At 39.9% G+C, this 15935-nt stretch overlaps 2 protein-coding genes across 4 annotated transcripts in view; one reads left to right on the top strand and one right to left on the bottom strand.

Moving 5' to 3' along the window:
- Window positions 1-4725, top strand: part of abhd18 (abhydrolase domain containing 18) — a 57542-nt gene extending 52817 nt beyond the window's left edge. For both annotated transcript variants that reach the window (XM_072396299.1, XM_072396298.1), the window contains one exon: window positions 3947-4725. In XM_072396299.1, coding sequence (XP_072252400.1) covers window positions 3947-4004 — 58 coding nt within the window. In that variant the 3' untranslated portion in view covers window positions 4005-4725. The remainder of the gene's footprint in view (window positions 1-3946) is intronic.
- A 2316-nt stretch (window positions 4726-7041) lies between these two features.
- Window positions 7042-15935, bottom strand: part of setd7 (SET domain containing 7, histone lysine methyltransferase) — a 31856-nt gene continuing 22962 nt past the window's right edge. Inside the window, exons 5-8 of one of the 2 annotated variants that reach the window (XM_072396300.1) lie at window positions 11138-11219; window positions 10907-11024; window positions 9811-9968; window positions 7042-7864 (exon numbers count right to left, since the gene is read on the bottom strand). In XM_072396300.1, the coding sequence (XP_072252401.1) occupies window positions 7672-7864; window positions 9811-9968; window positions 10907-11024; window positions 11138-11219 (551 nt within the window). In that variant the 3' untranslated portion in view covers window positions 7042-7671. Of the gene's footprint in view, window positions 7865-9810; window positions 9969-10906; window positions 11025-11137; window positions 11220-15935 lie in introns of those variants that run through there. The other variant, XM_072396301.1, reaches the window with a different exon arrangement.

A 15935-nucleotide genomic window follows, 5' to 3' on the forward strand; every position in this document is an offset into this window, starting at 1 on the left:
TCTTTTCTCGCTCTCTGAGCAGAGCATGTGAATGGAGCTCAGCGGGGAGCGAGGGAGGAGCGGAGCGTGCAAAATATAGTCGGAGCGTGGATCAAATGGAAGGAGCAATTGCTCCGTGCCGCTCCTGTTCCGCTCACACCACGAGTCTATTCTTAGTTCAGCTCCGTTCACATGCTCTGTCTCCGACACTTTAAAATATCTCCACTGCCGACACTGCACGTGGTTTGAATGTGTCAGTAAAACGCGCCACTAATAGTCTAGTCGGCCTTGCTATAAAGTTCAGTACAGTGGGACAAAAAAGTATTTAGTCAGCAACCAATTGTGCAAGTTCGCGCACTTAAAAAGATGAGAGTCCTGTAATTTTCATCATAGGTATACCTCAAATATGAGAGAAAAAAATCCAGAAAATCACATCTTAGGATTTTTTATGAATTAATTGTTAAATTCCTTGGTAAAATAAGCATTTGGTCACCTACAAACAAGCAAGATTTCTGGCTCTCATAGACCTGTAACTTCTTCTTTAAGAGGCTCCTCTGTCCTCCACTCGTTACCTGTATTAATGGCACCGGTTTATACTTGTTATCAGTATAAAGACACCTGTCTACAAGCTCAAACAGTCCCACTCCAAACTCCACTATGGACAAGACCAAAGAGCTGTCAAAGGACATCAGAAATAAAATTGTAGACCTGCACCAGGCTGGGAAGACTGAATCTGCAATAGGTAAGCAGCTTGGTGTGGGGGGTGGGGGGTGACCTAGTGAATGACCTGCAGAGAGCTGGGACCAATCAGTAACACACTACGCCGCCAGGGACTCAAATCCTGCAGTCCCAAATGTGTTCCCCTGCTTAAGCCAGTACATGTCCAGGCCCGTCTGAAGTTTGCCAGAGAGCATTTGGATGATCCAGAAGAGGATTGGGAAAATATCATAGGTCAGATGAAACTAAAATAGAACTTTTTGGTAAAAACTCAACTTGTCATGTTTGGAGGAGAAAGAATGCCGAGTTGCATCCAAAGAACACCATACCTACTGTGAAGCATGGGGGTGGAAACATCATGCTTTGGGGCTGTTTTTCTGCAAGGGGACCAGGGCGGCTGATCTGTGTTAAGGAAAGAATGAATGGGGTCATGTATCGTGAGATTTTGAGTGAAAACCTTCCATCAGCAAGGCCATTGAAGATGAAACGTGGATGGGTCTTTCAGCATGACAATGATCCCAAACACACCACTCGGCCAACGAAGGAGTGGCTTCGTAAGAAGCATTTCAAGGTCCTGGAGTGGCCAAGCCAGTCTCCAGATCTCAACCCCATAGAAAATCTGTGGAGGGAGTTGAAAGTCTGTGTTGCTCAGCAACAGCCCCAAAACATCACTGCTCTAGAGGAGATCTGCATGGAGGAATGGGCCAAAATACCAGCAACAGTGTGTGAAAACCTTGTGAAGACTTACAGAAAATGTTTGACCTCTGTCATTGCCAACAAAGGGTATATAACAAAGTATTTGAGATTAACTTTTGTTATTGACCAAATACTTATTTTCCACCATAATTTGCAAATAAATTCTTTAAAAATCAGACAATGTAATTTTCTGTTTTTTTTTACTCATTTTGTCTCTCATATTTGAGGTATACCTATGATGAAAATTACAGGCCTCTCTCATCTTTTCAAGTGGGAGAACTTGCACAATTGGTGGCTGACTAAATACTTTTTTGCAGCACTGTATATACACTTATTTTGGAAGTTCAAACTGCATGAGGAAAAAGAGTTTAGACTAAGACAAAAAAAAAGTTAAATCAGAGCAACAAAACATGAATTTGTCAATATTTTACCGCAGTTTTGCTTATATATATATATATATATATAGTATATAGTTTGAATCCTGTGTTTAAAAACAAGAACAAATGTTACTCTGATACATCTTACAATGAACAGATTTTACGAGCTATTGTGGGTATTAAACTTTAGAAGGTTTGGATAGAAAAGTGGAAATAAATCGCTGGGATTCCTCAACCATAGCAAGTATTAAGTCGGGGGAGACTGTAGCTCAGGTAGAAGAGCAGTCGCCTGCCAATTGGAAGGTTCAACTCCAGGCTTCCCTTGAAGTGTCTTTGGGCAGTCTTTGGAAGTGTCCTCCCGTTGCCAATCGATTAGGGTGTACGAATGTGTGAAGCACAGTCTGTAGACTACAAAATGCTGAATGGGTGAATGTGACATGTAATGTAAAAGCACTTTGAGTGGTCAGACAGACTAGAAAAAAAGCTATATAAGTACAGTCTTTTTCACAAATATACTACAACAAGTGTAATACATTAGTTTAATCTGGAATAATCACAAAAAAATGATTTATTCAAAGTCACATAGGCATCACTCTGGTAAAACATTCCTGTTAAACTCTGTAACTTCAGCAGTTTATTAAGGGAAAAAAAATTATAAACACACTGTAGCCTAAATGTGCATGGTGGTGTGGTGGTTAGCACCATCGCCTCACAAAAAGAGCGTTCCAAGTTCGATTCCCGGCTGGGGCCTTTCTATGTGGAGTTTGCATGTTCTCCCGTGTATGCATTGGTTCTCTCTGCTACTGTGGCTTCTTCCCACCGTCCAAAAGCATGCCTGTTAGGTTAATTGGCGTCTTTAAATCTACCCTGTGAGCGTGGGTGGTTGGTTGTCTCTGTGTGGCCCTGTGATGTACTGGCGACCTGTCCAGGGTGTACCCTGCTCTTGCCCAATGATGGCTGGGATAGGCTCCAGTCCCCTTCAACCCTACAGTTGGATTAAGCAGGTATAGAAAATAGATGGATGTAGCCTAAATGAATCTGCATCATATAAAGTTTAACCACTAAAACCACTTGTGAGCTCCACCACCGCGCCCTCATTACTCCTAAAATATTTAAGCAAATTTCCAAGTAGAAGTCATTAAAAGGTCAATCTTCGCTTTGACTTTGATCTTGATCGACCACAAGTGTTTAAAGTTGAAAATTCAATGAATAAACAATTATTGTCAGCAGGGTGAGGGAAATTGGTTGGAAATGAAAGAATGATGGCTATAATGCCAATTGCAGTTAAATTCTTTAGGATCGCATAGTTTAGTCCCACAGAGACAGGGAGGAAATATTCACTTTGGTGCTGCTGGTTCTTGACATTAGTTTGGTGTATGGGAGCACTTTAGAATGGTCTATTCAAAGCTCAGACCTAAATCACACAGGGGAGGGTTAGGGTTATGTAAAAACTATGTAAAACTTATGTATACTGTCAGAACCTGTCCAGATTGGAGAAGGATTTAGACTTTTGAACTGATAAGATGTGCTGATTAAATGATATTATAAACCTCCAAAACACCTTTTTAAAGGGGAACTTCAGTATTTTTACACCTGGACCTTATTTCTGGTATGAAATACTTTCATCTACTCACCGAGAGCTGTTTGGTGAAAGTCCTTCAGAAGATATTTAGATTCCTCGAGATCTCGAGAAGTATTGGTGGAATAAAGACAGATAATGCCTTATTTAGAGGCTGCATCATCTATGGCCCCGTTCACTCCCTTATATGGATCTCGAGGAATCTAATATCTTCCGAACGACGGCAACTTTCACCTAACTGCTCTCGGTGAGTAGATAAACGTATTTCATGCCAGAAATCAGGTCTAGGTTTAAAAACACCGGAGTTCCCCTTTAAGTACAGGTTGTAAGGGGAAAAAAAAGCAAAAATATCTAAATATTTTCATATAATATTCTGGCACAATCTTGGTATTGGTCAGCTGAACTCAACACTTCAAAGCAGCAGTGAGTGAAGCCAGTGGTCAAAACCTCAAATTCGATATCTTCTGGTTGTATTAATTCAAATAAAAAAATGGCCGTTTCAAAGACTATATCTTTTTTAGACACGGTCTGTTCTTTTTAATGCATTCTTTCATTGTGTTATCACTTTAGAATAATTTGCATATGTTTTTTTTTCCAGACAAGCCATATATGATGCATTTAATAGATTTTGCCAGAAGTATCCAAACCTGCACTAAACATGGGAGGCTGAAGCCCTGTGAGCCACAACGCCAGTGACTGAACAAAAGAAAACACTATGCCTTCAAGTTTCCCCATAAAAACATTTTTTTTTGGGGGGGGGGGTCAAGATCTCTTCTTCTTAGATAGGATTATGTTTAAGATTTTCAGGATGTCCACAAAGCAGTGGCACCTGAGCACAGCCTCTTTGTAAATCCTCAAATTTTCTTACATCTGCATGGAAATTGAATTTGCCCCGCAGCAGCCAGAAAAATAGGTGACTGAAACTGTTGCAGTGTCTTAAGTGTTGTACAACGTTTTTGCCAGTGTGTGGTTGTCAACCTTTAGCCTTCCTGTGATAAACTAATGGTAACAGACAACAGTACTCTTTGTTCTCTTGGTTTCATTGTGTTTCACAATATTCCACCTCTCTCCCTTACGTGGTAAAACTCTGGATACTACCAGTGGACACAACTGTAATATTATTCCGATATCATGAATGTGAGAAAATTTATCGTAGGTTACTATACTATATGATAAATTACAAGACGAAAGGCAAATTCTTAATGCATTACTGATGAGAAATAATACCATTATTTAAAGGTAGAGTAAATTAACTCGACTATTCCCTGTGTGTGGAAAACTATCATTACATTTTTTTGATGAGATTGTAGTTGCAAACTGACAGATGCCCATTGTTTGTATCTTTGGCAAAGTATTAAACCAGCATGGTATTAACAAGAGTCCTCTTGAGTTTTTTATTTTCTCACTTGGAGACAGCAAGAAGACACCTGACCTTTGAGCAGTGCTCCTCAACTCCAAAACACCTGATTCAACTTAAATGAAGCCTGTTAATGACCAATTCATTTGAAACTAGTATGCTGAAGCAGGGAAACATCTAAAAGATATTGTGCAAAACATGCAGTTAAACACCGCTAAAGAATAAAAAGAAATAAATAGATCAAAGAGAATTACTATGGAAAACCATGAGCTTTGTTTCCATCAACTGTTTGTAGGAATAAGCAAATTAAGCTTTTAAATAGTCCACTTTTCATCAGCTAGTCATTGTCCGTTTGCCTGCTTATGGTTGCTCATTCTGAGAGCAACATGGGGTTCATTGTCATTGGTCTCTGGATGGGAAACGCACATATTATAATTGTTAGGTATACACACACATATATAACATATACTTAATTGGTCATATTTTGTCTGGTGAAGCAATTGACAAACTGTGGACAGGTTGAAAGTGTAACTCAGAGGGAGACTTTTGTAGCCTGACAACTACTGAGCAGATGATGTCACAGACGGTGTCAGCAGTGACTGCAGGTAATGTATAAACCACTACCAGAATAACACAGATGAACTCTTTTGGTAGATAATCTGAATGTAAATTTACAGCTAGTACTTTAATATCCTGGGTATAGATCCTCTCCTTTGCAGTGACATGTTTAGGATTACACTGTCGTGAACAAGCACTATGATACCTCCATCTTTGCTTTTGCCACTGCTCCTAATGTCTTTCTTAAAGCAAGGTGTTTAGAGTTCAGTATATTTTCCTGCAACTATGAAATAATAACACACATAATACTGCATTCTCAATGTTTTTCTGTCTCCTCCTGAGTACGCCAAGATAGTCCATTTTATTTGCTAGCGATTGGACATTCCTCATCAGGATCGAGGGAAGGCCTGGCCTGAAACTCCTCCACCTGTTTTTCTGTCTTTCTCCTGCCTTACATCACCAGTGTTTCATCTTTAAATCATATGGGATTTTGTGTACTTTTTTAAGAGAATTAGTTGACATTTGGAGAGCTCAATCAGCTGCTCAATATTGTAAAAATTTAACTAACCTCATGAAAGATGCTGGACTGTATCAGAAATATGAGAAGAATCCTCTCATTTAGCATGGCTTCCAAACCATCCATCCATCCATTTTCTATACCCGCTTAATCCTTCAGTCGGGTCGTGGGGGTGGGCTGGAGCCTATCCCAGCAGTCATCGGGACATCACAGGATCACACAGAGCCACACAGAGACAAACAACCACACACACACGCTCACACTCACTCCTAAGGACAATTTTAGAGACACTTATTGTGTCGTTTTTGGACAGTGGGAGGAAGCCGGAGTACCCGGAGAGAACCCACGCATATACGGGGAGAACATGCAAACTCCACACAGAAAGGCCCCAGCTGGAAATGTTATGAGGATATACTATATGAAAAGAAGTATGTGAATGTGTGCTGGGAAAGGCTTCTTCCTCCTGTCTTGTTAGAAACCTTGGATGCTTGGAAGGCCTCACATTGTTACTTCTTTATCTTCTGTCTGAACCTTGCTTTACTGAATGTCTCATAACCTTGTGTGGCTAGTGATCGCATAGTAGAAGGCATAAATAGCGATAGTATAATTTTTTGAACACAGACAACTCTGTGTCAGATTCCTGATAGGTTGTGCAGACTTGGGCGGCTGTAGCTCAGGAGGAAGAGCAGTCTCCCACCAATCGGAAGGTCGGTGTTTCGACTCTGGCTTCCCCGGGCTACATGTTGAAGACACTGGCAACACACTGAACCCCACGTTGCTTCCTGATGTATCCATCAGGGTATGGATTATTAGAAAGCACGTAGTTATGTGTATCTTAAGACGTGCTGTATGAATGTGTGTGAGTGGGTGAATGTGGCGTGTAGTGTTAGAAGCGCTTTGAGTGGTCAGTTTGACTAGAAAAGCGCTATACAAGTACAAGTCCATTTACCATTTACTTGTCTCCTTGAAGCAAGAATAAATGTTTTGTGTTAATTGACTCCAGCGACTCTGAGCCTCATTTTGAGATAATTTTCTTGACATTATCCCAAGGTCATATAATTAACTTGTACTATTAACAATAAAAAACTGCTATTGTTCATCACTGTATTTGTATTGCTTCTGTTAACCGATCACTGTATAGATTAATTTTCCAGGTTATTATCTTACAAACACATGATTTTTGCAAGCTGTATCATTTAAAAGTGTCACAGAACGCTACACAGTCTAACTCCCATCATAAGATGAATGAGGCATGTGGCAGTTTAATCATCTGGGACTTTTATTATTGAGGACATATAAACACAGATAATTAAGTTAAAAAACTGGAACATGCTCGTAGGTCTTTTGTGCGACAGCAGACCTGTTATATTCTTGGAGTCCTAAAGTAACAAATGAACTTTACAAAGCTTGGGAAATACAGTATGTAAGCTGTTAAAGAGATTGTAAATAAATCACTGTAATATGTATTGTATGTAAAGTGAACAGGCCTGTAAAGATGTTTAAATGTATAATAAAGGTGAATTAGTTCAGTTGAAAAGTGAGTGAAACAGATTTGAACAGATGAAATAAATATGGTGCTACACAGTGATGACTGCATGAACACAAAATTGTTGAGGCTGTGGAAATAGAATTAAATGGTAGTCATTTGTCCATCAAAGACTGAATCTGTTAGCACCTGCAATGAAGATGTGAATCTTGAATAATACTGTATTTGATGAAGAGGACAGTAAGACAATTGTTCTCCAATATAATTAGTTTTTTTTTTTACATTGTTCTTGTGTTACTCTGCCACAAGCAAGGCTTCCTTGAAGAGCTTCAGGGCATATCAAGAGCCAAGGTGCACCAGGAGTCTTGTATAGTGGTGGAGGGATGTTTGTTTCTATCTGTGCTTTCATTGGCCCGTAGGGATTTCTTGTCTCTGCTTAAACACCTCTAGCTCTTGTTTGTACCAGTCAGGAGCCTCTTGGCCATTCTTCCCCGTCGACTCGTGATCGTAGCCGTAGGCAACTGTTAGCTCCTCATCTTTCTGCACAGCTCTCAAGGTTTGGATGCACTTGATTTGCCCAAAACGTGGATGGACAAACCTTTCCAAAACAAAGACAAATTGACCAAACAAAACAAAAACTAAATTATACATAAACATGTTAATTTCACAATACATTAAAAAGTACAATGTTCCACGTTGGGTAACCTCTGAAACTCCAGCCTGACTTAGGGGGTCTCCATCTTATGAAAGACAGACTGATGTTTACTCTGGTGTTATCCCTCTCTTTGAGCAAGTTTTTTAGGATAAAGATGTGATTTAGTTTGAAAAAAAATTAAAGAGGCACCTGCACAGAAATTATACACTATATTGCCACAAGTATTCACTCACCCATCTAAATAATTAAATTCAGGCGTTCCAATAACTTCAATGGCCATAGGTGTATTAATTCAAGCACCTAGGCGTGCAGACTGCTTCTACAAACATTTGTGAAAGAATGGGTTCCTCTCAGGAGCTCAGTGAATTCCAGCATGGTACTGTGATAGGATGCCACCTGTTCAACAAGTCCAGTCGTGAAATGTCCTCGCTACTAAATATTCCACAGTCAACTGTCAGTGCTATTATAACAAACTCAGCCAAGAAGTGGTAGGCTACGTAAAATTACATGGAATAAAATTAACGGTACTTGTCTGACTGCATTGTACCAAGTGTCTAAAGTTTGGTGGAGGAGAGATGATGTGCGATTGTTTTTCAGGAGCTGGGCTTGGCCCCTTAGTTCCAGTCAAAGGAACTCTGAATGCTTCAGCATTCCAAGAGATTTTGGAAAATTTCATGCTCCCAACTCTGTGGAAACAGTTTGGGGATGGCCCTTCCTGTTCCAACATGACTGTGCACCAGTGCACAAAGCAAGGTCCATAAAGACTGGATGAGCCAGTTTGGTGTGGAAGAACCTGACTGGCCTGCAGAGTCCTGACCTCAACCTGATAGAACACCTTTGGGATGAATTAGAGCAGAGACTGAGAGCCAGGCTTCTGTCCAACATCAGTGTCTGACCTCACAAATGAGCTGCTGGAAAAATGGTCAAAAATTCCCACAAACACAAACTGGAAACAAAACACGATTTAAAAAAAAAAAAAGCCAGCAGCAAAGGCCAGCAATCTCCCAACGGCCTCAGCTGATCACGAACCAGCTGCAGGATACGCTGACCTGACGTTCCTTGGATTGGAAAATAGTGACAAAGTAAACAATTGTGGAAAGCTTGCCCAGAAGAGTTGAAGCTATTATAGCTGCAAAGGGAGGGCCGACGTCATGTTAACCATTAAGAATGGGATGTCACTTAAGTTCATATGCGTGTAAAAGCATATGAGCGAATGCATATGGCAATATAGTGTCTATATGCTTCATAGTGCAGCCAGACCTGCTGCCATAACACAGCTAATAACAGGTAAACTCAGGTTATAATTCTCTAATGCACACTAACTATACTAATAACCATACTGGCTGTGCCAGGCTGCTGCTTTCTGGCGTTATCTTGGGTTGCATTAAAGAATAAGCCTGTCAATGTTGAAAAAAAAGATGTACCTTGAGTTTAATACAGAAAAATGTACCTTGGTGGCTGGCTACAAAGTTAACCTCACTCCTGGATTCAAAAGATTTTTTTTCCAATTCAAAATCAAGATCCAAAAAAGGTAGAATATTGGATCAAGGTTTAAAAAGACCAGAGGTTTCTATAAGGCCTAAAGTTAGAAATTTCTCCATTAGCCTTACTCTGTTGCATCAATATGGTCATGTTGACATGTACAATTTCGCAGCTGATGAAAATACTGGACAAAATCAAACCCCAAATTATAATAGTCTGGAAATAAGTTCCTCCTACAAAATGTTGACAGGACCACGAATTGAAAAGCAACTGATTGTTGTACTTTGTTGCAACAATGTTTAAAATCTATTTTCTTCAGCCAATTCTACTCAAATTGTTCATCTTTATTTTTAAAAAAGTCTGACAAATGTCTCCTTTCCCCCATGGTTGTGCCAGTTGGTACTCACGGGTCGTATTTGCAGTTTGGCGTGAAGGAGTGGTTTGCCTTGTGACCTAGTGAGGCGCAATACACCTCTGTCTGGTCAAACGGCTGCGGCACGTCGATCACAGTATCTTCATCAAGTGAGATAGTGTTTCCATTCAGTGCCCAGTCCCGGCTGTCCACCTAAAGAATGCATGTAACAACCATGAAAAGACTGAAGTTACCATTGAATAACTACTACCTTGCAGAGATAAAGCCTGTAACTATGACAACATGAAGAGACGGTATTACAGTGTATCCTGCAGGCTGTGGTGAGCCAGAGTTTCTGATAATCTTGTAAGACAGCTGTCTTACAGACAGTAAACATCAATCGGACTCATCGTTTTAAAGCCTCCATGTGAGATGTTACAGTTGCTAAATGAGTATTTCTGTAAAGAACAAGTGAGCTGCACCCAGTCCCTTGTGCAGATCCCTCTATAAATATTAGTGTGTATACCCAGGTGCTGTGTTCCTATCAATGCAGTGCTGAGCCGGAGCAGACAAAAACCTGTGACTACTGCAAGGTCATTTTACATGGGACTGTATGTCAAAACATTTTCACCCTGCTCTAAAATGCTACAGATAGTGTGGGTTTTTGACCAGTTTAAAAAGGGCACTAGTGATGGAGTACTCCCTCTGGAACAGAGCTACAATATCAGCACTTTCTTTAACAATCGAGGGTTACAAATCCTGTATGAAAGCAGCTCTGCAAACTAAATAAACAAATTTATGTGGGGCTACTGATGATGAGGAATTTTTGTGTCAATGGATTGCTGAAACATAAAATAATGGAAACACAGCGTCAAATATGTCCAGTTTAGGGTCCCAATACAACATAACAACATAAACATAACATCCTATAGTTTACCAGCTGCCTGAGGAATGCTAAAAACACATGAGTAGTTTTCCAGGAAAAATATCCTGCGACCCATAAGCGGGTCGTAGTAGGGAAACATGGAAAACATGCAGGGCTGTGTGCCTTGATGACCAGGGAAAAATTTAAATAGACAAAGTAAAAAAGTCCCTAAAGAATTCAATGGACTTAATGATCTATTCCTTTCCATGTGCTGTGAGTTTCGTACCTCAGAGTGAGTAATGCGGACTCCATTGTAAAATGCCATCACAGTGCCAGGCTCAGCATCTGTCTTGGCGAACAGGCCCTGTCCCGCTCCTTTGATCATAGAGTCTGCCACAAACACCCTGATACAGACAGAACAAATGGTGGCATATGAAATGCACATTTATTCTGGCATCAAGTTCAAGAAGAACAAATGTCATCCATCAGTGTAGGAATTCACATGAAGCTGACCTACCTCTGGCTCTCATATGGGTCAGGAAGCAGAGTATGGGTGGCAATACAGGTGGATGTGGACTTGTCATATGAGTACACAGGACCTTCAAACAACATCAAGTCATCTTATTCTCCAGTTTTTTTTTTTTAAATAGAAACGTTCATCTCCAGGACAATCTAAGTAGAATTACAGTGTGCTTTACTCCAACACATTTTATTTTAACTACAGGATTCATTACATTATGTCAGCTTGCAGGACACAGTAACATCAAATATACATGAGATTCATCAAATAACACAGGGTTATAATGACAGAAAACAGTTGCAACTTCAATACAGAGCAATGCTGTATTTTCTCTGAAGGACCTTTTTAAAAGTCAGAGGAACTGATGATAGGGTGGTACTGCCACCCTAAGAGGTAGGGTGGCAGTAAGGTCTGACAAACAAGAATGGTTTATGTAAGATATAACCAGTCTGCAATTCAAACTCAATGACGACTTTTAACAAATATAGCGATTTAATGAGTAATTATTTTTTTTACTTTTGTAAACATTTAATGTCTGCCTACTGAATTCTGAATAATTTGAGGGAACTCCAAAAATAGCAATGAGCGGGCAGGGAGTGATAGCTACACCTAGAACCTCTGACTTGATCTTGGAGAATACCTGTGTACAGCATTGATATATTTTTTATCCAAGTTTCTGGTTTGTCAAGAATTTTAGGTAAATCTGCCCTTAAATGTGGAAATGTACTGCAATAATCTTTAATAAAACTGCGAACCTGGAGGTAACGAAAGAATTCAGTCTGGGGAAAGTCATGCTTATGGGACAGACTCTCAAAGTCAACAAATGTACCATTTAAAAACAGGTCTCGGAATGATATGATACCTTTTTCTCCTTCCAAATGCGGAGTCAAGTTTAGAAGGTAAAAAAAAAATATGATTATTGCATAACGGACCTAGGAGGACAAGATTGTTTAGCTTGAGATGTTTGCGAAACTGTGTCGATATTTTCAAAGTTGACAAGACTACAGGATTTGAGGTATTATTTGAAACTGAGAATGGCAAAGGGGAGCATGTTATAGCCACAAGTGAAGACGTGTGGCGGGAGAGGGACTCCATTCTACACCAGTCCAACTCACTTTCATGCCACCAACTGAGTATCATTTGTATATTTGGTGCCCAGTAATATAACATAAAGTTAGGTAGGCTCAGCGCGCCCTTCTGCCTTGCTGTCTGTAGGGTGCTTTTATTAGTCCTGGCTACCCTGCCCGCCCACACAAATGAAAGAATAACTTGATCAAGTTTTTTAAAGAATGTTTTTGTCAGGAAGAGAGGTAAACATTGGAAAAAAATAAAAAATCTTGGTAGGAAATTCATCTTTATGCATTGCACTCTGCCTGCTCATGACAGCGGCAACTTGGACCACTTCTGTAGGTCAGTTTTGACTTTATTTACTAATTTGTCAATGTTATTTTTATGCAGTCCCTTAAAAGAGTGGGTGATGTTGATCCCTAGATATTGAAAACTTTCTGGAGAGAAATTAAAAGGAATTTGTGACCGGGTCTGTTATGTAAATGAATAGATCATCTGCATACAGGGAGACACGGTGCTCAATGTGCAGAAGATCTCAATCAGATGGCTAGCAATAGCAAGAGCAAAAAGTGACGGCGAGAGCGGGTAGCCTTGATGGGTACCACGAAACAAGGGACAAAATAATGAATACTGCCTATTCGTGTTAACACGGGCAAGGGGTAATGTATAAAGAATGTGACTTTAGATCTTAGTATAGTATATTCAGGCTTACCCGTCGAAGAGGGATCAAACTGAGTTTGAAGGTTGACTTTTCCTTGGTACAGCTCTGGGGTGGGATTTATTGCATATTGCCTATCACATTCGGATAATTTATCCATAACGTCACTTTGCTTCTTTTTGCGCAACTTATTAAAATGAGAGGAATAACAGATTATTTGTCCTCTGATTGTAGCTTTGAGGCTTTCCCAAAGTAGCAATGAACTAAACTCTTGTGAGCGGTTAAAACTTACTGTTTTAGAAGAACTTCTTCTTTTATGGAACTTCTTTTATGGAAGAGCCAAAAGCATCACTGAACAACAGCGATGTATTGAGTCTCTATTGTGGAGTTCCTACCAAAGCGGAGTCAAATCTGAAATCTAGTAAGACCGGGGAGTGGTCTGATATGATTAAGGCTGAGTATTCAATAACATTTACAGATGGTAATAGTACTTCATCAATAAAAAAAAAAAAAAGACCTATCCTTGACTAGACATGGTGCACGTGAGAATCAAAGGAATAGACTCTAGTATCTTTATGTAAGGATCTCCAGGGGTCACGGCTTCCATAATCCCTCATGAAAGATTGCAGTGTTGTCGCCATTTTTGATAAACTGGTCACTCTAGGGCTTGAGCGATCTAGCCGAGTGTTCATTACACAATTTAGGTCTCCTCCTAAAATCAAATAATGCGTATCCACATTAGGAAGTGAAGACAAAGTGTGGCCATGAACTGTCACCAAAACTAGGAGCGTAAACACAGACTAATACAGCAGGTAAGTGAAACAATCTGCCCGAGACCATGATGAAGCGTCCATTAGAGTCAGGTACTATGCTTTCTGGTATGAACTGAATTTTTTTTTCTAAATTAAAATAGCTGCCCCTCTGGCCTTTGAGTCAAATACCTGTCCTATCCATGGTCGATGGAGCCTTATATGGTCATTTATCTTGAGGTGGGTTTCTTGGAGGAAGACAATGTCAGCACTGAGGAGTTTAAGATGTTGAAAGACTTTTGCTCTCTTAACAGGGCCATTTAATCCTCTCACATTACATGAAATGAATTTAACGTGAAGCTTATCTGTCTTATTAGAAGTATTATCTTCACTCATATATAGGCCTACCAAATGACACTTGAGAGAAATTTAAGTATATGAAGGCAGCTGTACTCAAAACAGTGGGTATTCACGACATTTGTATTCCAAGAGTGTGACTAACATATCCCCCCATATTTCCCAACCCAAAATGAAAAACAAAGAAAAGAAACGCTCAGCAGCATTAGAACAGTCTGCTGGTGTTTCCAAAGCCTAGCTCGTCCTTTGGTCGAAGCGAGCGGCAGGTCTACAAAACAATTACACTTCCAACAATGGAGTAGAGTGTGTCCCTTTATATAACATAAGAAGCAGCAGGACTTTGCTCCCAATGTTGAACCCATACATGGCACGTGCAAACTATAATAAAACATCATGTGAAGTTAAACTTCGCTCTCCATTTACCCAAATTCACTAAAACATTTTCAGAGTACTTGAACACAAGTCTCCTTTAACTTAATGCAAAACATGAGTCAGGCAAATTAAATATGTGAGCTTATGAACAGTACCTTAAATTGTATGAGTGTGAGGCGAGCACAGGTTGAGCTTGTGTATATTTTCTTAAGAGCAACATCCCACCAGTTGTCCTCCAGATTCAGCCCTAGTTCACGTTCCCAATTGACCTTGACTTTGGCGGCTGGAGAACTGTCATATGACAGTAGTTTGTCATAAACCTCCATAATGCTGAATTGTTGTGAGAGAGGGGCGTGATCGGAGATAACAATGGGGTGGTAATTCACTGCTGTTACTTTGGAAATGAGTTTAGCATCCACAAAGTAGCAATCAATTCGAGAAAAAGATTTGTGTATCTGTGAAAAGAAAGAATATTCCTTTATCAAGGGGTTAGAGAACCTTCAGGGATCTATGCAGTCATTTTTACACATGAAATCAGAAAGTGATCTTGACATTGATGGAGTCAAGGTTTTTGGATTTGAGCGGTCTAAGGTGGGATAACACAGTTCATGTCTCCTCCAAATATAAGGAAGTTATTGTGTAAAGAGGGGAGATGTTCAAACAGTATATTCATAAAGTGTGGCTTGTCAAAATTGGGGGCATAAATATTAACCAGCAATACAGGAACATTAGACAGAGTGCCTGATAGGATTACATATCTGCCATTTTATCTGGTATAACTTTGGAAGATGAAAACTGAACAGATTTACCTATTAAAATGGCAACCCCTCTGGCTTTTGAGTTCAAATTTGAGTGAAACACCTCAGAAACCCATGGACATTTCAATCTCAACTGGTCTGTATTACGCATATGGGTTTGCTGCAGAAACACTATGTCAGCATTAAGTCGTTTCAAGTGAGCGAATACTCTAGATCTCTTAATGGGGCTCCCCATGCTCTTAATATTCCAGCTTACAAACCTCACTGATGAGCCAACGAGTGGGAACCCTGAGTTACAGGTATTAGTGGCCACTTATAGCCTATTCATGAACATAATGAGCTACCCCTAAAAGAAGGAGAAGAGAGGGAAAGAAAGAAAGAAAAAAAAGAAGAGGAAGAAAAAAAAGAGAGAAAGTGAGAAATCACACATAAAATGAGTGAAAAAAGTAAATAACTACCACACAAACTCCCACTCCCTCCCCATAGCACCTACATCGACCCCATCCCCAAATAATGGAGAACCCGGTGCTAACTCCACAAGAAGTTGAATCCCTAACAGAAAACTTACAGCTATTGATCCAAAAGCAATAGTTAACCTTAGGCTATGCTCCTGCAAACTTAACAATTATTAATAACAAGGCCCACCACACATGAACAGATCCACTAAAGACACATCGGTTGGTGTAAAAAAAGAAAAAGATATTCTCAGTCAATCCACAAATGTCCAAATGACCTCTTTGCTGTGTTCTTACTCGCGCAGTGTCTTAATGAAAGCCATTGCATCCTCCGGTGTTTTGAACTCCTTCTCAGCGCCGTTATGTCTGAGTCGGAGG

Source organism: Leuresthes tenuis, unplaced genomic scaffold, assembly GCF_036924035.1.
Source record: "Leuresthes tenuis unplaced genomic scaffold, fLeuTen1.0.hap1 SCAF_11, whole genome shotgun sequence".
Taxonomy (NCBI): domain Eukaryota; kingdom Metazoa; phylum Chordata; class Actinopteri; order Atheriniformes; family Atherinopsidae; genus Leuresthes; species Leuresthes tenuis.